This window comes from Glandiceps talaboti, chromosome 12, assembly GCF_964340395.1.
Source record: "Glandiceps talaboti chromosome 12, keGlaTala1.1, whole genome shotgun sequence".
Taxonomy (NCBI): Eukaryota; Metazoa; Hemichordata; class Enteropneusta; family Spengelidae; genus Glandiceps; species Glandiceps talaboti.
The window spans coordinates 22162909-22188769 of record NC_135560.1 but is presented as its reverse complement, the minus strand read 5'-3'; the positions used below and the strand labels follow the sequence as shown (position 1 = coordinate 22188769).

At 35.4% G+C, this 25861-nt stretch overlaps 1 protein-coding gene across 2 annotated transcripts in view; it reads left to right on the top strand.

Annotated features, from left to right (window-relative positions):
- LOC144443224 (unconventional myosin-Ie-like) overlaps positions 1–25861 on the top strand; it is a 35117-nt gene that overhangs the window by 5165 nt on the left and 4091 nt on the right. The window contains exons 3-26 of one of the 2 annotated variants that reach the window (XM_078132639.1): positions 479–568; positions 4383–4477; positions 6718–6895; positions 8801–8963; positions 10823–10858; positions 12362–12465; positions 13041–13173; positions 14458–14654; positions 15340–15507; positions 16085–16168; positions 16664–16750; positions 17234–17314; positions 17940–18025; positions 18736–18817; positions 19131–19237; positions 19758–19856; positions 20552–20696; positions 21192–21306; positions 21838–22007; positions 22967–23112; positions 23482–23631; positions 24276–24424; positions 24785–25130; positions 25482–25666. In XM_078132639.1, the coding sequence (XP_077988765.1) occupies positions 479–568; positions 4383–4477; positions 6718–6895; positions 8801–8963; positions 10823–10858; positions 12362–12465; positions 13041–13173; positions 14458–14654; positions 15340–15507; positions 16085–16168; positions 16664–16750; positions 17234–17314; positions 17940–18025; positions 18736–18817; positions 19131–19237; positions 19758–19856; positions 20552–20696; positions 21192–21306; positions 21838–22007; positions 22967–23112; positions 23482–23631; positions 24276–24424; positions 24785–25130; positions 25482–25666 (3196 nt within the window). The remainder of the gene's footprint in view (positions 1–478; positions 569–4382; positions 4478–6717; positions 6896–8800; positions 8964–10822; positions 10859–12361; positions 12466–13040; positions 13174–14457; positions 14655–15339; positions 15508–16084; positions 16169–16663; positions 16751–17233; positions 17315–17939; positions 18026–18735; positions 18818–19130; positions 19238–19757; positions 19857–20551; positions 20697–21191; positions 21307–21837; positions 22008–22966; positions 23113–23481; positions 23632–24275; positions 24425–24784; positions 25131–25481; positions 25667–25861) is intronic. The other variant, XM_078132640.1, reaches the window with a different exon arrangement.

The window sequence follows — 25861 nt, the reverse complement described above, 5'->3', positions numbered from 1 at the left end:
GATTTTTAATTTATAAAACAATTTTACCATGGCTTCCTACTTGGAAAATCAATGTGACACAACATATGCCAAGTCCTTGTTTGTAGTTCAATGAATTGCAAAAGCATAAATAACAAACGTTTTTTTACACATTTTTGGGCTTTTTGTAATGTATTAAGTGACAAACACAGATAAGACAATGTTGTTTCACATTGATTTTTCAAGTAGGAATCCATGATTGTTTTATAAATTAAAAATCCAAAATAAATACCAAATCCTCATCCATATGGCCACTTTAAATGTTAGATGTCAGTGTCTTTACCATATACCGAGAGTGTAACTACATGACGTATATGTTGTACTCCTCAGATTGTCAATTTAAATTACTGACAGTGTAATCTTTACATGATGTAGTTATCATCATCATCATCATCATCATCATCATCATCATCATCATTTTGCATTTTATCCAATTTTTCTTAACATTATGACATATTAGACTTATATTGGACCTGTATTGGTATCAATCAATCCTTTCAAACAACTCAAATATTTCACGGAAAAGGAAGTAGAATTATACCAAGGAGCTGTAAGTATACGCCTACTATTGATACTTCCTCTATGTATGCAAATGAGTCTCTCTCAGAAATCATCACAGACTGTCACGCTTGAATGAGAATAATAATGTACAAACAATCAATTATCCTGCAATATCCATGATGAATGTATGTCTGGCTTTAATTATTCACAGGTGCAGCCAATGAAGCTGTTCATGTAAAAAGCTGCTCGTACACGATTTTTCAGTGGGAGGGGATTTTTTGAATTGTCAGTGGGAGGGGGGAACGAGCCAGTATTTCAGTAGTGTAATCCTGTATACCAGCTGGTTGAGTAAAGGGACAAGGGAAAAAGTATTGACAACATGGGTAGCATTTGAGCATGGGAGGGAGGGAGGGAGGGAGACAGACAGACAGACAGACAGACAGACAGAGACAGAGAGAGAGATCATAGAAACAAGACAACATGTAGTTTCTAGACTACGCATACAGTAAATGTATACATGACGAGAAGTATAACTGTACATGACAGGAATCTGTTCACTTGAAAGTATCTAGCAAACACTGGTACTTGTGGCTGTCAAATAATTCAAACACCAACTATGTCAAATATTTTTATACAAACAGGAAACTGACAACATATGACAGTTACCACACAAATTACCACACCAATTGATTTAGATAATGTCAAGAAAATCAGCATTTCTTTCTTTCAAAATTATTTATGGAAGGGAGGTTGTGATTCATTTTAACCAGTATATTATGATAAATTAATAGTAGTGCAGATACTTACAATATCACCATAAAGTATAAATATATGTATATACTATGCATGACTTGAAAATGCCAATATCACATGACTCTAGGCTAAGTTGTAAACTGACTGTTATGATTTGGTGACATATACTAGTATATTATATTGTGTGTCTGTCCATTCTCGATGAATACCACCAGAAGTGGTGCACTGTAGAATCTGAACCACGCTGTATCCTTTATTTAGTTAGCCCACAGACTTGGCTATCTGACTTGACATACTGGCTTGATAGTATAAGCCCATAGACTTGGCTATCTGACTTGACATACTGGCTTGATAGTATAGCCCATAGACTTGGCTATCTGATTTGACATACTGGCATGACAGTATAGCCCATAGACTTGGCTATCTGACTTGACATACTGGCATGACAGTATAGCCCAGAGACTTGGCTATCTGACTTGACATACTGGCATGACAGTATAGCCCATAGACTTGGCTATCTGACTTGACATACTGGCATGACAGTATAGCCCACAGACTTGGCTATCTGACTTGACATACTGGCTTGATAGTATAAGCCCATAGACTTGGCTATCTGACTTGACATACTGGCTTGATAGTATAAGCCCATAGACTTGGCTATCTGACTTGACATACTGGCTTGATAGTATAGCCCATAGACTTGGCTATCTGATTTGACATACTGGCATGACAGTATAGCCCATAGACTTGGCTATCTGACTTGACATACTGGCATGACAGTATAGCCCATAGACTTGGCTATCTGACTTGACATACTGGTTTGACAGTATAACCCAGAGACTTGGTTATCTGACTTGACATACTGGTTTGACAGTATAGCCCAGAGACTTGGCTATCTGACTTGACATACTGGTTTGACAGTATAGCCCAGAGACTTGGCTATCTGACTTGACATACTGGCTTGACAGTATAGCCCAGAGACTTGGCTATCTGACTTGACATACTGGTTTGACAGTATAGCCCAGAGACTTGGCTGTCTGACTTGACATACTGGCTTGACATAGCCCAGAGACTTGGCTATCTGACTTGACATACTGACTTGACAGTATAGCCCATAGACTTGGCTATCTGACTTGACATATAGTACTGGCTTGACATAGCCCAGAGACTTAGCTATCTGACTTGACATACTGGCTTGACAGTATAGCCCATAGACTTGGCTATCTGACTTGACATACTGGCTTGACAGTATAGCCCACAGACTTGGCTATCTGACTTGACATACTGGTTTGACAGTATAGCCCAGAGACTTGGCTATCTGACTTGACATACTGGCTTGACAGTATAGCCCAGAGACTTGGCTATCTAACTTGATATACTGGCTTGACAGTATAGCCCAGAGACTTGGCTATCTGACTTGACATACTGACTTAACAGTATAGCCCATAGACTTGGCTATCTGACTTGACATACTGGCTTGACTATCTGATGTGACATACTAACATCACAATTTCTTGCGACAAGGCTATCTGACATGACATACTGACTCAAGGACATTGCCAAACTGATAGCTATTGGCTATTGACTCTTGGCCATTATTTAGTAAACATACATGTATAACATAACGATAACATTAACTTGCAATCTGCTTAGTGCAAAAAACTGAAGTTAGAGCATTAATTATATGAGATGGACACAATAATATGTGTACTTCCGTTTAACATGTGTATAGTCTGGAGACAACTGACTATTATAAAAACAGTTGTCCACAAGCTAGGGAGTTAGGGGTAGGCTAGGGATAGGATGAGGGTTTGACTCCCTAACTTACACCTGATTTGTAGGGTTGGTCATGAATGGCCAATGATCTGTCTTTGATTAAAAAATGTTACATGTAAAATGTAAAAAAAATGTAATAAAAGACACAGACAGACAGAGACAGACAGACAGAGAATCAGACAGACAGACAGACACAGACAGACAGACAGACAGACAGACAGACACAGGTAGTCAGACAGACAGACAGACAGACAGACAGACAGACACATGCAAATAAAGAAGTTTAATAAAAAAAATCACTTGAAGCTGTAACAATGTAAGAATGAATCATTGTGAGTCATGGAATGATGAATGGTTTGTATGTACAGACTACATCTATGGTATTGTTTTAAAGAGACAGATCTATCTTAGATACATGTATCATTATGTGTGTACAGTACTCCTGTGTTGTGTTTGTAGAATGTACAATAAATGTATGACTCATAGTGCAGTCGTGCTGATCAAGTATTCCATAAACCTTAATACCCTTTGTTTCTAGACAACACAATAAAATTGAATAGGATAGAGTAGAATATCAAGATGAAATAAAACACACTGGATGATTCAACCTGTCAATATACTGTAAGATTTAGTCTTCCTGCATGAATTAGTATCATTAAGAATTATCAACTACCTATCCTTTATATCAATGACTCCACTTCTCCTTCATTTGTATGTTCACTTTATATTAAAAGAAATGTCTCTTTTTTCAACCAGCCAGAAAGATTTGCTGTTACCATAGTGTACTACTTGGTACCAAGTATAACTAAATTTGTCATGAAATTAAAAAAAAGGAGATTATTATAGAGTTGACATAGTATTTTGAAAGTGGAAGCAACTGGCAAAAATTATGTAATTATTTAGATATCCCCATGTTGACATGAAACAAACTGCAGATCTGGATGTATACAGGGCAGAATTTAGTTTAGTGTAGATTAACCCTTTGAGAAACATTTAACAGAACAATACTTTTGACTTTGAGTCTTGTGCTCTATCCTATATCTTCTATTGACTGACTGACTTGACTGATAGATAGATAGATTGATTGATTGATTGATTGATTGATTGATTGATTGATTGATTGATTAATTAATTAATTAATTATTGACTAATTGACTAATTAATTGAGTGACTGATGGACTGATTGATTGATTGATTGATAGATAGATACTTGTAGATACACTGCAGATAGAAACATGTAGATAGATTTGTGACATTTTTGATAAACTTGAAACTGATCGAGATTATTTAATGATATGTTATGAGACTGTAACTATGATATGTATTGTTTACAGGCTGCCTATGAGAACCCACCACACATTTATGCACTTGCTGACAATATGTACAGAAACATGATGATAGACTTTGAAAGTCAATGTGTCATTATTAGGTAAGTTGATGTATCAAATTGACTTTGTCTGTTAAAAAAGTGTATTTTTATTGTTGAATTTCAGTTGCATAAACGATAGACATTGGTGAAAAACTCCAACATCTACATGTCTATGTAGAAACACAAAATTAGAGCCATTAAAAATTGTTCACACACACACACACACACACACACACACACACACACACACACACACACACACACACACACACACACATACACACACACACACACAGACACACACACACACACATGCACACACACACATGCACGCATGGGCACAAACACACATGCACGCACGGGCACACACACCCATGTATGTGTGCGCACACACACACACACATACACACACACACACACACACACACACACACACACACACACACACACACACACACATATTGTGTATGTTTTCAGGCAACTGTGTCTGTGCATCCAGAATACCTAATAAGTACCAAATGCAATGATTTTAAACAATATTGAATAGAAAAATTTCAATTTACATATTTGGTTCTGGGTTTTTAGGCTGTCGTTGGCAGTTATACATGTAGAAAGCATATGTCAAAATAAGTCTACTATTAATTCAAGCAGAAAATTGAAACACGATTGAGTTTTAAAATATGTTGGAATGACAGTTTTGAAATTGTGACAAATAATTCATATGAAAGCTTTATATCCTTGCAAGTGACAGGGGAATATATCTACATATACGTATATCATATATGAAATGTTCATGAATCAGTAACTACATGTACTTAGATATGGTTCATGCACTCGTACCAAGTCCTTGAAAGTCCTGAAATTTGAATACAAAGCATTCCTGTAAAATATAAATTGACTCCAGAACGTACATGTAATACACAAGGAATTAAATTAGATTGCTACAGAAATGATGTCATTGGGGGCAGTGAATGTAACAGTAATAGTGCCATACTGTGCTTATACATTAATCTTAGATCACAGTTTGATGTCATACTTTATTCATGAAAACTGATAACCTTTAGTCACAATGTTAGCCACAATTACGTATTTTGAACTTTAATACAAGTGTTATGCCTCCATTACATGTATGGCATCGAAATAACTAAATAGAAGATCTCAACCTATTTTGAATCTGTGTATGATGGATGATATAAAATCTAATAGTTTCCAAAGTTACATATTACAGATTTTAATTATGATTTCATAGCGGTATCTGTCTCATTAATAATCCAATGTATTACAAACCTTACTGTTTTGAATTGGTTCATATTGCACATGATAAAGTCCAGCACACAAAATAACAGTAATATAATCAGTGATACAGATTTAGAAATGACACTGTCCAGGGATTTCATTAGAAGTCGGTAGCCGGAGAAAGTACCTGCCTACTCTTGTCATTTCTCTGCTTACTTCTGCTCATAGAAATGACATGAAATTTAGTGAAAGGCCCATTCTTTGGGTTAAAGTAATTAGTATGATACATGTTGAAAAATTGTATTTTGTAACATGAATTGTATACAAAACAGTGGAAAAAATAGTGTTAGTTTCTGTATGTGTGAGTGTATAGAAATAAGTCAGCTGAAATATTCCATGTGTGTATTGTAAGGTACACATAATGACCACAACACAGAATAGATTTTCTCAGACATCCGTATGATGTAAGACTTCCTAATCAGAGCGAGACTGAAGTATTCTAACTAAGATAACACTTGATAGTACCAAAACATCTACATAACAAACCATTACATTGTGATGTTATTATAAAAAATTGTATGTCTTTTAAAGACGAGGGACAATCCCTGCTACCTTTATATAACACCCAAATACTAGTATTATTGTGTATGCAGCAATAGATCCTTAGGTGTATGATAATAACTAACAATACAAGGAAACCATGTTGACTGAAACAAAATATTGTCTGGCTCAAAATTTTACTTAAATAAAAACATTGCTGTACCTTATTGTCAGGGTCAACCAAATCTTGTTAATATCACTACATTTCATCATGTGACAACCATCTTACATTGCTATATTTACTGTGTTACATGTAGATTGTGTAGAGGAATGATGCAGGATTCTGTTCAGTTTTGCAGGTAGTTTTAGGAAAGGAAGTAGATTATTACAACAAAGTGCAACTGTTATACAAAATTGAACGTAAAACGTTAAATGATTATTTGATGAAAAACAGTTGACAATGTCAATATTATCGTATGAAATGAGAACATGAAGTAATTGTTATGATTATCTTGTTTTTGTAGTGGTGAGAGTGGAGCAGGTAAAACTGTAGCAGCCAAGTACATTATGGCATATATCGCCAAGGTTTCTGGTGGAGGAGGGAGGGTACAACACGTCAAAGACATCATTATCCAATCTAATCCTCTACTAGAAGCATTTGGTAATGCTAAGACAGTCAGAAACAACAACTCTAGTAGATTTGTAAGTATTGCTATATCATAAATTCTGTGTGTGTGTGTGTGTGTGTGTGTGTGTGTGTGTGTGTGTGTGTGTGTGTCTGTGTGTGTGTGTCTGTATGTATGTATGTATGTATGTATGTATGTATGTATGTATGTATGTATGTATGTATGTATGTATGTATGTACATGTATGTATGCATGTATGTGTTTGCATGCGTGTATGTGTGCATGTGTGCACGCACGCGTGTGTGTCTGTATGTGTATGTCTAGAAAGTTACTTTAAGTTCAATTTGTTAATTTGAAGTAATTGACCTAGCGTATTTGTAATCTTGAAAGACTAACACTTCAACATTATTTCAGCCATCCTAACTGCCATTTTGATTTTTTTGAATTTTCAAGTGTTCTTCCTTCTTGGAAGGTAATTGACCAATAGTTTAAGTATAACAATAATTTGTTGGTTTCTAATATTTCAATACAGTTGTAGTTATTAATTATAGGTCTATAACATCAATGTACAGTCAATCCCACCACTAATTTTATCTACCCATTGTGTATGATGAAAACATATGAAATATGAAAACATTAAATTTAAATGTTGTCCATATCCTACAGTGATGTTGTACAGAAAGTCAATGACTTCCATACTACATAGAGTTCTAAAGTTCAAGGCCATTACATAATAAATGTATTCCTTAATACTTCATCAATGATTCGTATGTGCCATGTTTAAGGATTCCTAGTTTCATTTTTTCACAGTTGACCTTTTTTAAAGTAATCGCTAATCGTCATATTCAAAATAATCATAGTCAGTGTCTACAATTAGTGAATACCACTTCCTCTCTTGTTTTACTGGAATATCAAGCACTCCATCTTAAATCACCATTCATGTTAAATTGTAAAAGTAACTTGAAATGTGTATTTATAAAGTTCAATCAGAGTGGAGATGTAGAATTTAAATTTGATATTATCTCTCCTCTCAATTGAAGGTCATATTAAAATGAATCATTTGGTTTATGGTTATGTCACATTTATAGCTAAGGTATGAGTGCCCTGTAGCAATGAATTCCCCAGTTTATGCAAGCCCTGACTGCATAGAACGATTCTAGATTTGTGTTTTACTAGTACAGGCAATGCTGCATGTCTGAGGTAGATACACCCTGTATTAATGAATTCCTCAAGTCTATACAAGGACTACATAGAAAGATTGTTGAGTTGTGTTTTACAAGTACAGGCAATGCTTCATAGCTGAGGTAGATACACCCTGTATAGAAAGATTCTAGAGTTGTGTTTTACAAGTACTGGCAATGCTTCATAGCTGAGGTAGATACACCCTGTAGCAATGAATTCCTCAAGTCTATACAAAAACTACATAGAAAGATTGTTGAATTGTGTTTAACAAGTACTGGCAATGCTTCATGTCTGAGGTAGATACACCCTGTATTAATGAATTCCTCAAGTCTATACAAGGACTACATAGAAAGATTCTAGAGTTAATAAATACTGCATTCGTGTTTAGAAACTGAAATATGCAAAGGAAATGTTGTGAGAGTAATTTCCTGGTGTTATGAAACCATTATACTTTGAACAAAGGCAAGGCTGATTGTTATCTTTGCTTTATTCTAAGGAAAACAAGAAAAGTCTTTTTCGCCAACCCTAGATCATGTGTGTTCTTTAAAATTAAGTTATAGAAATGGGCAAATCCGGCTTAGAAGAGGCATGTTGTACACTGGGGTGAGGCATTATGGGTAATAAACAATGTGAGGAGCTTCTTTTTGTCCACATAGCTGACCTCAGCACTCGGTGGCCATAACGTGTATTTCAAGAGGTTTGCTTCACCTTTGGTGGCAAGATCAAATCATTTTCACTTTTGATATTGTTGAAATTTTGTGTTATCATATCATTTCTCATTTTTGTGTCACTATAACAGGGAAAGTACATGGAAATCCAGTTCAGTCGTGGAGGTGAACCAGATGGTGGTAAAATCTCAAACTTCTTGCTGGAGAAATCCAGAGTTGTCAATCAAAATGCAAATGAGAGAAACTTTCATATTTTTTATCAACTAATAGCAGGTGCAACAGATGAACACAAAGGTAAGCCTAAATTTACAGGTTATATGTTTATCTGATACTAGTGATGGCCAGAATTTGACAGTGTGAATGTAAGGGTAGGTGATCATCTGATACTAGTGATGGCCTGAATTTGACAGTGTGAAGGTAAGGGTAGGTGATCATCTGATACTAGTGATGGCCTGAATTTGACAGTGTGAAGGTAAGGGTAGGTGATCATCTGATACTAGTGATGGCCTGAATTTGACAGTGTGAAGGTAAGGGTAGGTGATCATCTGATACTAGTGATGGCCTGAATTTGACAGTGTGAATGTAAGCTTAGGAGATCTTCTGATACTAGTGATGGCCTGAATTTGACAGTGTGAATGTAAGCTTAGGAGATCATCTGATACTAGTGATGGCCTGAATTTGACAGTGTGAATGTAAGCTTAGGAGATCATCTGATACTAGTGATGGCCTGAATTTGACAGTGTGAATGTAAGCTTAGATGATCTGATAGTCTGGACTGGCACGGCATGTGTTAAATACTGAAGGAAATCTGAAATATGTGTATCTGGAAATTGTGTAACAAAAATAAACTAGACGATAAGTACCATTTTGTAATGACACACAATTGATTTCATCCCACTACCTGAAAAATAGATCACTACCACACATTTAGAGTTTTAATGCAAATAAACAACAGATATGATATCATTATTCATATCATTATTAAATACCCATAAAAAAAGACAGTAATATGATGTAATTTAGAATTTTTGTTTTGTTTTTGTGTATTCATGTATTGTTATTTGAGTTTCATGTATATCATAGTAGAGAGTTTGTTAAGACTAGAAAGAAGTTTGTCAATGTTCAAAATTCTGAATTGAATCAATGATTTCTTAAAGGTTTTGCAAGATACCTGTACAAAACATAGTTACATGATTGTGATACTTTCATACCAAAGTCCATGGTTTACACAAAACCACAGAGAGGTTTCGTCTTAGAACTAAACACTTCAACTTTATTACAGTCCGCCATAGTTCAGAAAAGCACATGTAACTTCTAATATATCAATACACCAGTGATAAGGCGACTAATAACTCAGTACTTGTATACATATCATTGGGTTAACAATAAAGTAGTTCCAAAAATAATCACATTGATGTAGTAATGTATTGATACTGAAGGCAGTCTCTATAAATTAAGATTTTGATGAGGAAATATAAATACATTGTAGCACCTGACATTGAACTCAGGGTCCGATTAATTGGTCAGTTTCCACAAGGAGATTGTTAAAATACCTATTACATGTATGTTGAAGTATAGAGTCTTGGTTAACTTACTCAGACTAACTCACACAGCTGGGTTATCCCTCCTTCTGGCTGCACCAGCAGAATCTAGGGAAATGATATAGAAATATCTCTTGAGTAACAACGAGCGGAGGTGGTTCATGCAGAAAAAGACTGAGTAACCAAGACTAAATAGAGTATTTATAATATTATGAACACTTTTGCAACTGTGTGCAGAATAATAACAGTATTTTCAAGACATTGTGGTTCTTCCTGACACATTGATTTCCATCTATATATAAATTCTTTAACTTGAAATTATGAGACTATTAAGCTATGCTACTCTTGGTTTCATTTGCAGTATGGAAATTAACAAAAATCTTCTTCTTATTACAGTGTTACTGTTCAAATCATTCAACTTTACATTAGTTACCAAACAGTCTTACTTCCATTCTTCCTTTGTGACATGTTTTCAACTGTGTTGCTGGAATTCAAATGATTGTGTTGTACCATTCACTTTATCGTTTATTGTGTCTATGTGATTGTTATACACTAACCATACTTTGTCTTTGTTTCCTGTGACTTTAACATCCACCTGTACTCAACTGTCAGGATCACATTTATCAACTCATATAGACAACACTATCCGTAAGTGATATACCCTCAAATATCTTCCAATCCCACATATCAACCGCTGCATGCCATGTTTTGTATGCCGTCATAGATACAGCAGCATTCCTATTACCTGGTGACAAACCACCTCAGATTTCTATATTTTTCATGTTCATCCAACATTGCCTCATAATATTACTGACAGTTGTACCATCATCAAAAATACTACAGTATACCCACAATGTCTTCCAAGAAACCAACCTCTGCATGGCATGTTTTGTACACCACCATATATTTAGCATTACTCCCAGTATTACCTGGTGACAAACCACCTCAGACTGAATTCATCTATGTTTTCCATATTCAACTATCACATTACCTCCAATTTCTTACATCTGTTTTTTTTTGGTACCAATTATTGTCAAAATTCTTGCATATTCCCACAATATCTTCCAACAATCCTGTCTTTACTTTCCATACATAATACATCCCCATGGTTTCCATACCTCTACCAGCAATAACTGATAATACACAATCTCAAAATATCCCCAACTATCTTTACTGTTTTCAATAGTCCTATGGTTTCACATCACATCACATCACATCACACCAAATCACATCATATCACATCACATCACATCACATCACATCACATCATATCACATCACATCACATCAGCCATTGTCGTAGATACTTTACACAAATCTATCTCTGCATGTCGTATGTGGTTTGCAGTGTCATCATAATTTTCTTATCTCTTGTAGCATTGCTTGATACACGCACCTTCTAAGATAGTCTTCCATGTCTTGTGCCTAAGTTGTTTGTTGCACTTCACATGTACTGTAATACTAAAGTAAGTTGTGAATGTGTGGTGTACCACCAATATAGTTAACAGTCTACCCTAATCCTATCCCCTCCCACGTCTTGTAACTGATTTGTCGTTTTCAGGCGTCTGGGGACTGCATTTCAACATCATGTCTAACTAGTAATGTCTTGTATTGTAAGCATCTGCCATGAATTGCTACCAACTGTACAGAGTCATATTTCTTGGATCACACCTACCATTACCGTCAGTGTACCACAAATTGATAGCCAATGTCCTATTTATTTATTTATTTATTTATTTATTTAGTTGAGATGTCTACAGGATTACCCCACTTACAGACACTCAGAAATTGGAAAAGACTCAAACACATTCAATATTTACAAAACTAATACAAAAAAAAAAAAACCAAAGATAAAATTACCAAATGTTCTGTAAAATTCACAAATCAACTTTCATTTAGGACATTTCTTCTAAAATTACAGAGACTAGAAAATATGTATTACATTACCTGTTCATAAACTTACAGTCATACCAAAATTCATACCTCTAGACTTCTGTCAACTACAACATATTGGATATAAAAGATTGGTAATTTTTTTACTGCTTTTGAAGCATGCATTTTATTATTACAGTCATATGGAAAGTACCAGTGTATGTAGTGTCATCATGATGTTGACTTTGACTTGTCCTTGCATGTTTTATTGTCGTTTCAGAGAATCTTGGTTTAACAAATCCAAGTTATTATTACTATTTAAACCAAAGTGGTGTATACACAGTAGATGATATGAATGACAAGAAAGAGTTCCATGATACAATGGTAAGTATAAGATATTACTTAAACTATATTGCTCAGTATATTTCGTGTAGGGACTATGTATATTATCATACCAGTTTATTGATGGTGTAAATCGAGAGATCTGATTGGTCTAGACATCAAACTAAAATGATCTATAATAGTCATATATGCACAGTTGGCATGCTTCCAAGTTTTGATATTTACAAATATTACTTATAATTCACTTTTATTGTATGCTTCGAACTGAGATACCACTCCAGCTGGTATACCAAGAGGTTTTGACCAGTGAACTCAATATATGCATGAGTGATAGTGAGTGCATATATTGAGTTCACTGGTGAAAACCGACTGGTATACTACGGTAGTTACAAGGGGTGATATTTGTGTACGTGTAAAATAACAGTAACAGCTTTCCACTAGAATATGAGAATCAGTGTGTTGTATTCATGGTATTATGCTTGTTGTTTTATCTGCAACTATTCTCACAATCACATGTGAAAAGACACGGCAAACAGGAATGCAAATACTTTGAATATACACTCATATGTCACAGGGTTCTGTTTATGATTTTGATGGAAGGAATGTTCTTATTTCAGACTGCTATGAGTATAATTGGTATACCAGAGGAGGATCAACAGAATGTACTGCAGTGTGTGGCTGGTAATCTTCATCTTGGAAATATCAGTTTTAGAGAAGATGGAAACTATGCACAAGTTGAAAACCAGGAATGTAAGAAAAAAATCATTTTTATATGTCTATACTTTAGTTCTACAATACCCTGTCTACATGTAATAGTGTATTCTCTTTCCATACTTTAGTTCTACAATACCCTACCTACCTGTAATAGTGTATTCTCTTTCCATACTTCAGTTCTACAGTACCCTACCTACCTGTAATAGTGTATTCTCTTTCCATACTTCAGTTCTACAGTACCCTACCTACCTGTAATAGTGTATTCTCTTTCCATACTTTAGTTCTACAATACCCTACCTACCTGTAATAGTGTATTTTCTTTCCATACTTTAGTTCTACAATACCCTACCTACCTGTAATAGTGTATTCTCTTTCCATACTTTAGTTCTACAGTACCCTACCTACCTGTAATAGTGTATTTTCTTTCCATACTTTAGTTCTACAGTACCCTGCCTACCTGTAATAGTGTATTCTCTTTCCATACTTTAGTTCTACAGTACCCTACCTACCTGTAATAGTGTATTCTCTTTCCATACTTTAGTTCTACAATACCCTGCCTACCCGCAATAGTGTATTCTCTTTCCATACTTTAGTTCTACAGTACCCTACCTACCTGTAATAGTGTATTTTCTTTCCATACTTTAGTTCTACAGTACCCTACCTACCTGTAATAGTGTATTTTCTTTCCATACTTTAGTTCTACAGTACCCTGCCTACCTGTAATAGTGTATTCTCTTTCCATACTTTAGTTCTACAGTACCCTACCTACCTGTAATAGTGTATTCTCTTTCCATACTTTAGTTCTACAGTACCCTACCTACCTGTAATAGTGTATTCTCTTTCCATACTTTAGTTCTACAGTACCCTACCTACCTGTAATAGTGTATTCTCTTTCCATACTTTAGTTCTACAGTACCCTACCTACCTGTAATAGTGTATTCTCTTTCTATACTTTAGTTCTACAATACCCTGTCTACATGTAATAGTGTATTCTCTTTCCATACTTTAGTTCTACAATACCCTACCTACCTGTAATAGTGTATTTTCTTTCCATACTTTAGTTCTACAATACCCTACCTACCTGTAATAGTGTATTCTCTTTCCATACTTCAGTTCTACAGTACCCTACCTACCTGTAATAGTGTATTTTCTTTCCATACTTTAGTTCTACAGTATCCTGCCTACCTGTAATAGTGTATTTTCTTTCCATACTTTAGTTCTACAGTACCCTGCCTACCTGTAATAGTATATTCTCTTTCCATACTTTAGTTCTATAGTACCCTGCCTACCTGTAATAGTGTATTCTCTTTCCATACTTAGTTCTACAGTACCCTGCCTACCTGTTTGCCATTCAAGAGGACCTTCTGATGTCTAAGCTAACCAGTAGAATCATGGATAGCAAATGGGGTGGCAAGTCTGAAAGTATTGAAGTGAGGCTGAACACAGAACAGGCTGCCTACACTAGAGATGCACTAGCTAAAGCCATTCATTCAAGGATATTTGATTACTTAGTTGCGGTAAGATTACACTATGTAACTAATGACAAGTAGGTGGTGAAAGCTAGAAGAGTTCTCAAACTTTTTTAGCTGGCATTTCCAAGCAAAATAATGTTTTTAAAACTAGGTTCATATTATCAGATTTCCACCTCTCATGTTATGTTTTAACCCTTGAATTATTTGTTCATAAGTGTCAGTCCTTGAACGGCGATAGGCCTGGGTTGTGTGTGTGCATGTGTGACTCATTGTACAGTGTATTGTTGTTGTACAGAGAGGTGTCCTGAAACTTACATCAGCTTCTGAAGTTGTATCCATAATTTTCCTTAGAAATGGCAGACTTTTAAAAGCCCATCACTTATTAGGATTAATGGCATTAAGTTGTCTGGCAGAGCTAAAGAAAAAGCTGATCCAGAAGGAAAGATGTCCTATTTGGTCTTATGGCTTCATCGGTAAAATGACATCCCCCATAAGAGAACCTGGGATTGAATCCCAGGCCTTTAAATTATCCACAAATAATGCAACATTAGAAGAATTGAAAATTCAGATAAAAAAAAGAAAATTATTAAAAATGATATGTATGTATTGCTTTGCTGCCCATAGTAAAACCTGGGATTGAATCCTTGCCTTTCAGTTGTCCACAGAAAATTTGGAGATTCAGATATTAAAAGTGATATGTATGTATTGATTTGTTGTCTTACACTTACAGTCAATTAATCAAGCCATGCAGAAAGACTTTGAAGAAGTCAACATCGGAGTTCTGGATATTTATGGATTTGAGATTTTTCAGAAGAACGGCTTTGAACAGTTTTGTATCAACTTTGTGAATGAGAAGTTACAGCAGATCTTTATTGAATTGACCCTCAAAGCTGAACAGGTAAATCATATACTTCTAATGTTTGTTTATCACAAATCATACATTATTGTGGTTATATACAAGGTGTATTGTCTCTTTCACTAATACATATGATGAAATAAGTATAATAACTATGATGTGTGTATGACATGGAACTATAGTAACCATAATTACACATTTAGCTACCTTTTTGGACCAGTTTTTGGCACCATGCCCTTGAAATTCACTTGCACTTTCTGCTTGGACATGTGTGAAATAGAACTATAAACTCAGAGTGTATTGTGATTTAGAAAAGATGTGATTGTGTTTTCCACAATGATACATGTATATGTCTTGCAACCATTGGCAATCTCTTTAATACAGTATTTTAACTTTGATTTATGCTTAAGAGATACAGCATACTGACATCTTTACAAAAATCAAACTATTGGTGTACATACAGTCAGATAAACAGGCAGACAGACAATTATACACTGTGAGGTACTAGCACTATTTATGATGGTTTTTACTGGTTTCTTTCTTCAGATATGTGATGTGAATCAATGCACCTCATTGCCATGATCAGATTGTCGAGTGTTCTTTTGTTTTCTATTTTCAGGAAGAGTACATAAGGGAAGGTATTAAGTGGAAACCAATAGAGTACTTTAACAACAAGATTGTGTGTGATTTGATAGAGAGTAAGGTAGGACCATCACATCTCTTTTGTATCGCTGGTGATTGTTAATATGTTACATCATTACATATATACCAGAGATTACTTGTGGTGTTTGTACTGAAGTGCAATACCGAAAACATTATTTCATACCTGCATGCAAATGTATGCAAATGAGAGCACACTCCATTGCTATACATGAAAGCATGATTGGACAGTATGATTTTTTTAATGGAAATGTGCTGTTACGGATGAACGTTTGTAATATCTGTAACAGAACCCCATTCCATGTAAGTTCCAGAGTGAGTACTCAGGGGTATTTGCACTCATGCTTACAGTGTTTTCTGCTGCACTTTCATGAGTGTATGGCCACAGAGAACACTGCAAGCATTCAAGCAAATACCCTGAGTATTCCACACTTGCACTTGCATGTCATGGTGTTCTGTCATAGTATGTCTCACTACAAGTATAATGTACCATGTTTAGTATAGCATTAATCCAAGCTATTCCATGTTTTCATTGTAGAGCCCTGTTGGTATTATGTGTGTACTTGATGACGTCTGTGCTACATTGCATGCAGTCACAGAAGGTGCTGATACCAAGTTTCTCCAGGTATTAAAACCATGTCAATATCAATGCTTTCAACGAGATGTTTTTAACTATCTGCAGAATGTTGTTGTTCAGGCGTAGTTTATGATGGCTACAGTTCTTTGCTTTAATTAACAGTGATTTCAAATCATTGTTTTGTACACAGCACTCTGAATCTATGAGTACATGAAGCTTCAATCTGTGATTTGCAAAGATGTGTTCTGTATCTTTTCTTATTATTGTTCACTTTATCCTCCCTAGAGTCTCGGCAAACAGAAGTGCTTAGTGACAAACTTTCAGCTAGAAAAAATGTACAGCATGTCTCTGTAAACATTGTTTGCTAGTTTAGTGTTTTCCCATGGATTTTTCACTGGAAGGTTTAAGGGCTATAAGCTGTGGTCACACGTTTTTCCCCTCAAGGATATATAATCCATATTTTCTGTTCAAAGACAATAACTTGGCTTGTGCATGGATTAATCTTCAATATTCTGTTCTTCCCTTTGACAGAAATTAGATGGTGCAGTTGGCACTCATCAACATTATCAGGGATCTAATATCGGGTTTAATATACACCACTATGCCGGAAAGGTCAGTTCAACTTCAACATCAAATCAAGTGTTTGTGTCTTGAAATAGGTGACTGAAGTAAAGTTTTCACACATGACAACTAGACTGAGATATGTAGATATTCCACAAAGATATGTCAGTGTTATATGATGTAGGTATTAGCTGGTGTCTCCATGGTGATATGATGATATAACAATATGGTTTATGTTGATTGTAATAACTAGACTGTATACATTTGTTTGCACATCAGGGGTGAACAAATAATTTTGTGAACTGGTGGTCCCTGGACCAGTGCCTTAAAAAATCCAGTGGTCCTGCTGAAAGAATTAGTGGTCCCATGTCCCGCTAATGTGAAACATTAAATCTTACCTATGAATCTGTATATTCAGACGACTTTTTAACATAGTTATTAACAGTAAGGTACTGGTCCGACGGACCAGACAAGGTAAAATTTGTGTGGTCCGCCCAAAAAAATCGCTAGTCTCGGACCCAGGACCAGTGGATTTGTTCACCCCTGCACATTGTAGAAACTTTTCATACATTTCTTGGTAGAAACTTATTGGTGTATTTAGACTGTGACTGATGTAAATAACATGGCGGTACTTAGAAATTAGTGTAACTTACTTTTGTATGATTTGTTGTCGTAGGTGTCGTACAATGTTCAAGGGTTCTGTGATCGCAACAGGGATGTGTTATTTTCAGATTTGATACAACTAATGCAGTCAAGTGAAATGTAAGTATTGGTATTATATATGACATGACAGCCACTATTAAAGTGGCCATATGGATGAGGATTGGGTATTTATTTTCACAAAACAATTTTATCATGGCTTCCTACTTGAAAAATCAATGTGAAACAACATATGCCAAGTCCTTGTTTGTAACTCAATACTTTACAAAAAGCTAAAACATACCTAAAAAGTTTGTTATTGTACGTACAATAACAAAGATTTTACACAATTATTAAGCATTTGCAATTTATTAAGCTACAAACAAGGACTTGGCATATGTTGTTTCACATTGATTTTCCAAGTAGGAAGCCATGATAAAATTGTTTTGTGAATTAAAAATCCAAAATAAATACCCAATCCTCATCCATATGGCCACTTTAAGAGAACAAAATGAGTTGTAAATAACATTCCCAAAATTAGTGAAATCACAAACATTTTAAGTTAATACCTATACCTTGGTGCATGGAATAACAGCAAGTGTACACATGATATGACAACCACTTGTTAATAAAGCAAAAAGGGTGCCTATATATGATATGACAGTCACTTGTTTAATAGGACAAATTACCTTGAATAGATTGAGTACACAGTAAAGGTAGTCCGGAAAGATGAAGAGAACTTACTGGTTCAGATTCTCTATTGTTTTAAACATGACATAGCAATTATGGTCACTATCTTGTCACAATATGTTTTTAATCGTCTTCCCCTTCAGAGAGTTTGTACAGAATTTGTTTCCCGAAGATACCAGTCAGCAGCAGAAAGGAAGACCATCCACATTAAGCAACAAAATCAAGGTGAAATCAACAAAAACTGATATTTGGAATTCTGTATCAAAATTTGACAATTGTGATGTTAAATTTCTGACTGCACACTCCAGTCTTTGTGAATAGATTGAACTTCTGTTCATAGCAGGTTAATAAAGAGTGACTGAAGATCTAAGTATTTATATCAAAATTTCCATACTAGATAGTTGTACACTGTTTACTTACAATACAATACAATAGCAGAGATATACCATCAATTCATTTTTTTTCAAAGTGAGAATTTGCTAACTGGTTTTGATATAGATGTAGTCATTTATGTTATGTGATTGTAATTTTAATTCAGAAACAAGCCAACAAGTTGGTTGAACAACTGATGAAGTGTACACCTCATTATATTCGGTGTATCAAACCTAATGAAACCAAGAGAAGTCATGACTGGGAAGAGAGAAGGTAAGGCTGTAACTACTACCACCTTATTACAACTGAGTTTTGAAGCAAGAGTGTAAAAGACATGTCCACAGTGACACATATCAATCATTGTATTGGGCAAGAGAGAGAGAGAAACAACAATTTACAAAGGAAATAGATGTAAATAAAGTAATGTAGCCATATTCCTACATCAGATTGTACTGCATTGTGTGTGTGTGTGTGTGTGTGTGTGTGTGTGTGTGTGTGTGTGTGTGTGTGTGTGTGTGTGTGTGTGTGTGTGTGTGTGTGTGTGTGTGTGTGTGCATGCATGCATGCATGCACCCACACATGTGCATGTCGCATGTGTGTGAGACCCATTCTTATTGTGCTCTTAAGTCATTGATTTAAAAAACAAACAAATCAAGTCTAAAGAGAATTAAAACCCCACTGTATAACCATATGTGTCCAGAAGCATTAGGTGCTTGGTACACAGAAATGTTCAAATGACCCATATAGTCTTGATTCATATTTGATGTATATTACATTAATATTTTTTTTGCAGGGTACTGCATCAAGTAGAATACTTGGGCCTAAAGGAGAACATCAGAGTACGTCGTGCTGGCTTTGCTTACAGAAGAGAATTTGACAAATTTCTCAAGAGGTGTGTACTTCATAAATTTATGATTAATAGATCAATCAACCAGTGAAACATTTTCATCATTTATTAAATGTGTGTGATATCATTGTAAAGTTATATGTCATAAATACTGATATTTACTTGAAGAGAAATGTGTTTCTATGAAGTATAATACCAGTATACTAGGTTCATAATCTTGTACCAATGAACTACATAGAAATTAGTCAGTTTGATTTGCTAAATACATTTAAATTTAGGCCATACTAATATTATAATTGTCTATTTGGTACTATATTTGGTTTTACACTCCTCAAATGTTGGTCTGTATTTCCGGATGTGAGTAAACACTGGTTAAAAACAAAATGAATGTTTTCAATTGTTTAGAGAGAGAGAGCATAACTTATGTTTAGAGAAATAAGGACAAAATTGCAATGGTCCTAGGGATGTTTTCCATGGATTTCATTGTCAAATATGCCTCACAATGTGATGGGATTTGTGAAACCTGTGAAATATGTGTACTTGATAGTTAAATTATGTATGTTTCAGATATGCCAACTTGTCTTGTCTTATATCATATATTTCCCCTGTCAATAGAGTTACCTTTAGCAGGGTATGGATTTGCATCTTAAAAGCAGAAACATGGCCACAGTGGCGTGGTGATGTGAGGGTTGGAATTGAGGAATTTGGCTGAAAAATTGTTACTACACTATATGTTTCAGGTATGCCATCTTAACAGCAGAAACATGGCCACAATGGCGTGGTGATATCAAGGCAGGAGTCAAACATATCCTAAATGCTGTACACATGGAAACTGATCAGTGGCAACTTGGGAAGACTAAGATCTTCATTAAAGCACCGGAATCTGTAAGTCATACTTTAATATCACTACTAGATATTAAAGTTTAATTGAACTCCTATTTACTGGTAGTATAAACACTAGAATCTGTAAGTGTTACTAATTGTCTCTGTTAGTGTTAGTAAAATTGTTCTAAGTGTATTACTATTTACCTATATTGGTAGTATAAACTTCACAATCTGTAAGTGTTACTTGTCTCTGTGAAGTGCATTTCCATTTACTTATAGTATAATTCCAGGGGTTAGAGTTTCACTTATACCGCTTGAGCTTTTACTACATAGCCAGTCGAAAACATGTTTAGACCTGTCTGTTTCTATAGAGAGACTGAACAGAGGTTCTTTCTGAAATTTGGTAAATGTTATTTTCCTTACAAAATGAACTGAAATTAAACAGATTTACAGTCTGTACAAAAATTCTGTAAGAGAGTAAACCTGAATTAAGTTATCTTGTTTGTTTGTTTGTTTGTTTGTTTGTTTGTTAATTTGTTTGTTTGCATATTCCAGCTCTTCCTACTGGAGGAACACAGGGAAAGGAAGTATGATGTCTATGCCAGAATCATCCAGAAAGCTTTCAGAATGCACAATGCTCACAGGTATTATCTCAAACTCAAACAACAAGGTAAGACAAGTTTGTTTCATATCTTCAGAATACTTCAGTTTATAAATTTGTCTTTCTCTCTGTTTTGCCACCTGTCTCTCTGTGTCAGTGTCCACTTGTCTGTCTGTGTGTGTGTGTGTGTGTGTATGTGTCTGTCTGTCTGTCTGTCTGTCTGTCTGTCTGTCTGTCTATCTGTCTGTCAGTATCTGTCTGTCTCTTTGCAGGTATTTCTGTACATACTTTGTTTAGAAAGGGTTTGCAAGACTAAAGAGCACTGGTCCAATACACTTATTGCATACAGCTAATTTTAGAACCTGACTGAAACAAAGGAAATTGTGATACATGTACTAGGGTTAGGGATGTTTGAATACAGGATCAAGTTGATACAAGAGAGGCATTATTTGCAGAGAAACGCCACTCTAGGAAATGAAGACATTTTCTGATTTATTGTACATATATGTACCATTCACTAATCAAACACCTTTTTTTCAAATCAATGGAAATTCAGATGAGAAAACATGTACCTAACATTGTTATTTCTTTTGATGACAGCTTCAGATATCCTACTACACAAAAAGGAACGTAGACGATACAGCTTGAATCGTAATTTTGTTGGCGACTATATTGGCATGGACGATAATCCAGGGTTGAGGGCACTCTTAGGAAGAAGAGAGAAAATAGAGTTTGCTGATACTGTCAACAAGTATGATAGAAGATTTAAGGTATGAAAAGAAAAATGAGATTATTTCCAGTTTTTTCATGAAAGTAGCATTACTTGGAGGCATTCAAATTAGATTAGATTAGATTAGATTAGATTAGATTAGATAAGATTAGATTAAAATAGTTTAGTAACCAAAATGACTGTAAAGTGAAGAAAGACTGTGCCTGGGTGTGGTTCAAATATGAAAAACAACTAACAAAACAAAATATTCATACAGATACAGATACAGAATACTATACAAGATAAAATCATGATAAAATACAGTAAACATAAAAGGCTTCATAGAAATCACAAATTGTAAAATACTTAGAAGTAAAATTCTGAGCATGTACTGCTTTTGGATAAAGGCTGCAGTTCTTGATCTAAGCATGGATCTATTATTGAGATGATCTAAGCTTGGAGTAATTATACAGTATAATTACTCCAAGATCTAAGTGACCTAGTGACCTATTTCTTGATCTGAGTGACCTAGTGACCTGTTTCCTCAACCCAACACAATCTATAACCCAAACCTGGGCCATACAAAACTTGTAATACTGATGTATAGAACACCACTCTTTTGGATAAACCATCACATAAAGAATAACATGCTACAACAACATGTTTTCCATGTGATAGTGTACATTATTAATTACATACTAGGGATTATTTGTACCAATGCGTGTGCATACTACTTTTTAGTGCCATTTGCACTGCATACTACTACGCTTGTGAAAGTACGATCACAGAGAACACTGCAAGCACTCATGCAAATACCCCAAGTATGCTACACTTACACTTGTACATCATGGGGTTCTGTCATAGTATTCAAATTCTCCTTACAATGTTGTGTACCTACCACAGCCATTATCGCAATCAGCTGTTTGTGGGTTATCGGCATTGTTTGTTTATCTGTAGTTGATGGTAAATCCATCTCATAGTGTTAATGAGGGATTTACATGTTGTTTTTTTCTACCACAGGTAACCAAGCGTGATCTGATGGTGACAGGGAAATTCATCTACATGGTAGGTCGGGAAGTTGTGAAGAAAGGACCAGAAAAAGGACGAATGGTGGAAGTTGTCAAGAGAAAAATTGAACTTCAGCAGATCCAGGCAATTACTATGAGGTACAGTGTATTTTGATTAGGTTATTGGCCTGGCTACTCCATATGATCTTGTACAGAAATACTCAGTGTTGTGTATATTAAAATGTGATTATAATGACACACACACACACACACACACACATACACATACACATACATACATAAACACATACATATGCACTGTCACACATGCAGTCACACACATGTGTATGCACACACACACACATGCATGCACTAATGCAAATACAGACATGAGAAGGGCATATAATCATAACTGAAAATGGTCATTATTTTATTGTCACAAATATCCATTTCTTAGCAGACTGTCAACACCTTTTTACACAATCAAAATCAAGCATCTCCAATGTGACCTTATCTTTCATTCCACAGTACCCTTCAAGATGACTTCTTCGTGATTGATGTCATTGATGATTATGCCAGTTTACTGGAATCTGTCTTCAAAACAGAATTTGTAACAACTCTATCCAAGAAATATGAAGCTGCTATGCACAGGAAACTGACTGTCAACTTCTCCAATATGTAAGTATATTGAAATGTGTAACCTAGATTTCTACTTCGGAGAAAGATATCACAAGATGTATGACAAGTTGACTGGTACATGTTAATAACTAGGGAACATTTAATTTTTATGTTACTTAGATTGGATTTTTCACTAGCTTTAATCCACACCTTCCAAGAATATGAAAATGAGAGAAAATATGACATGCTATTTTATCATGTTAGAAAAGAAAGTATTCTGATATTATGTTTATCACTAGACACATGTTTATTGACCTGAAAAGAAAATGTCAGTTCAATAGTTCCCTAAACCTGTTTAAATGATAAGGCTATGTATGTGATTCATAAAGTTCATCAGCTCTGTTTTAGTCTACAAGCAGTGTTTTTTTAAAGGGTGGTAAGTAGGTAAAACTTACCTGAGTTCCCTAGTCATTTTACTAGGGTTCCCTACCAGTGTTTTTGTTAAGGGTGGTAAGTAGGTAAAACTTACCTGAGTTCCCTAGTCATTTTACTAGGGTTCTCCACTAAAATTGCATTGCAATGTATGAGGACTAAGCCAATTTTACCAAATTTACCTGTGTCTGTTACCAGGGTTGCCACACCTTAGGCAAAATCACTGCTACAAGGAGAGTATTTATAAACTGAAATTAATTAAAACTTTTCAGGTTTGAGTTTGCAGTAAAGAAGGAAGGCTGGGGTGGTGGCGGTAAAAGACAGGTCAAGTTTTCTGTTGGTACTGGTGATATGGCCATTGTCAAACCAAGTGGTAAAGTACTCAATGTAAGCATTGGATCTGGACTACCAAGAGACTCAAGTAAGTCTTTCTACCTTTACAATTGATGTAATATTCACACCATTTGATAGGAGCCAGGATGGTCAAATAGTTTGAATGGCCAAAGAAATCATTTACGTACTAAAGTACACTTTGGTTGGAGAGACCCAGACCCATGTGGAATCTGCAAGTTGCTGTCACCACAGTCACTGTTTCACTACATCATATCAGTTTCTGTCACAGTTGAAAACTACAGAAACAGTAATGGATTCCTTCAATACTTGTTAATGAAAATTGCTAAGAAAAACCCATAAAACTTTGCAGGAAAAGAAATCATTTTTATCTACAAAGACTAGACCTGACAATTGTCATTCCTTTAATATTGTCTTGACTCTCCTATAGGACCAGGTGTTAGACAAGTTGCACCTAAAGCAGCCGGTAGTAATGGTGTTGCAGGTGGATATAGTAGACGACCACATGGACAAGCACCAGGTATTCCCACACAAGGAGGTGGTGGTAGAAGGCCACATGGTCCAGCACCAGGTATCCCAACTCAGGCTAATACACCAGGAAAATCCACACCATGGGGGTCCAAACTGAAGAGTGCTGGTAGGAGCCTAAAGAGAGCCCCCAGTGGGGAACATCCATCTTTACCACGTGATGGTGCCCAACGTCTTGCAAGACAAATCAATCAGACTAATTTACATACTCAAGATTTTATGGGAACACCTGATGCAGGTATAGCAGGGTAAGGAACAAACTTAGTCAAGTTCAGTTGGATATCAGGATAAGGAACAAACTTAGTCAAGTTCAGTTGGATATCAGGGTAAGGGACAAACTTAGTCAAGTTCAGTCAATTGGATTGGATTGTAACTTGTTACTAAAATATAGCATAAACATTTTATTACCAGTGTCCAAAAATCTTTGATTGTATATTGTAGTACATGCTCTGCTTAGATATAAGACTACCTACTCAATATCTCATTACTTAAATGAACATGTTATGTTCTCACCATTTGAATAAAGTATTATATTCCCACAATTTGAAATACCTTGATCTAACTGAAACCTAAATCATGAGTTAAACCTTTTTTTCCAGTTTCAAGAGAAGATCTACTGAGCGATCACACAAGGGTAAACCTGCCCCAGCTGGCGGTAAACCGAGACCTAAACCCAAACCACAACCTCAATTACCCAAGGGTAAGGCGTTATGGGATTATGAAGCCCAAGATGCTGACGAACTCAATGTCTCAGCTGGAGACATCATTGAAATTCTTAAAGAAGGTAATTCACGCACTATAATACTCCATTATCATGGAGAATTTATTTTTACACAGCAACTAGTAAATGTCTTGATGACTACGGTATGTCTTTTTTTTAAAAATGCTAAATGTTTGTGAATTCTTCATGAAATTGAGTCAAAGGAACTAATGAGAGATATAGTGAGCATAAGTGTCAGCACTTGGAACTTATGCACAC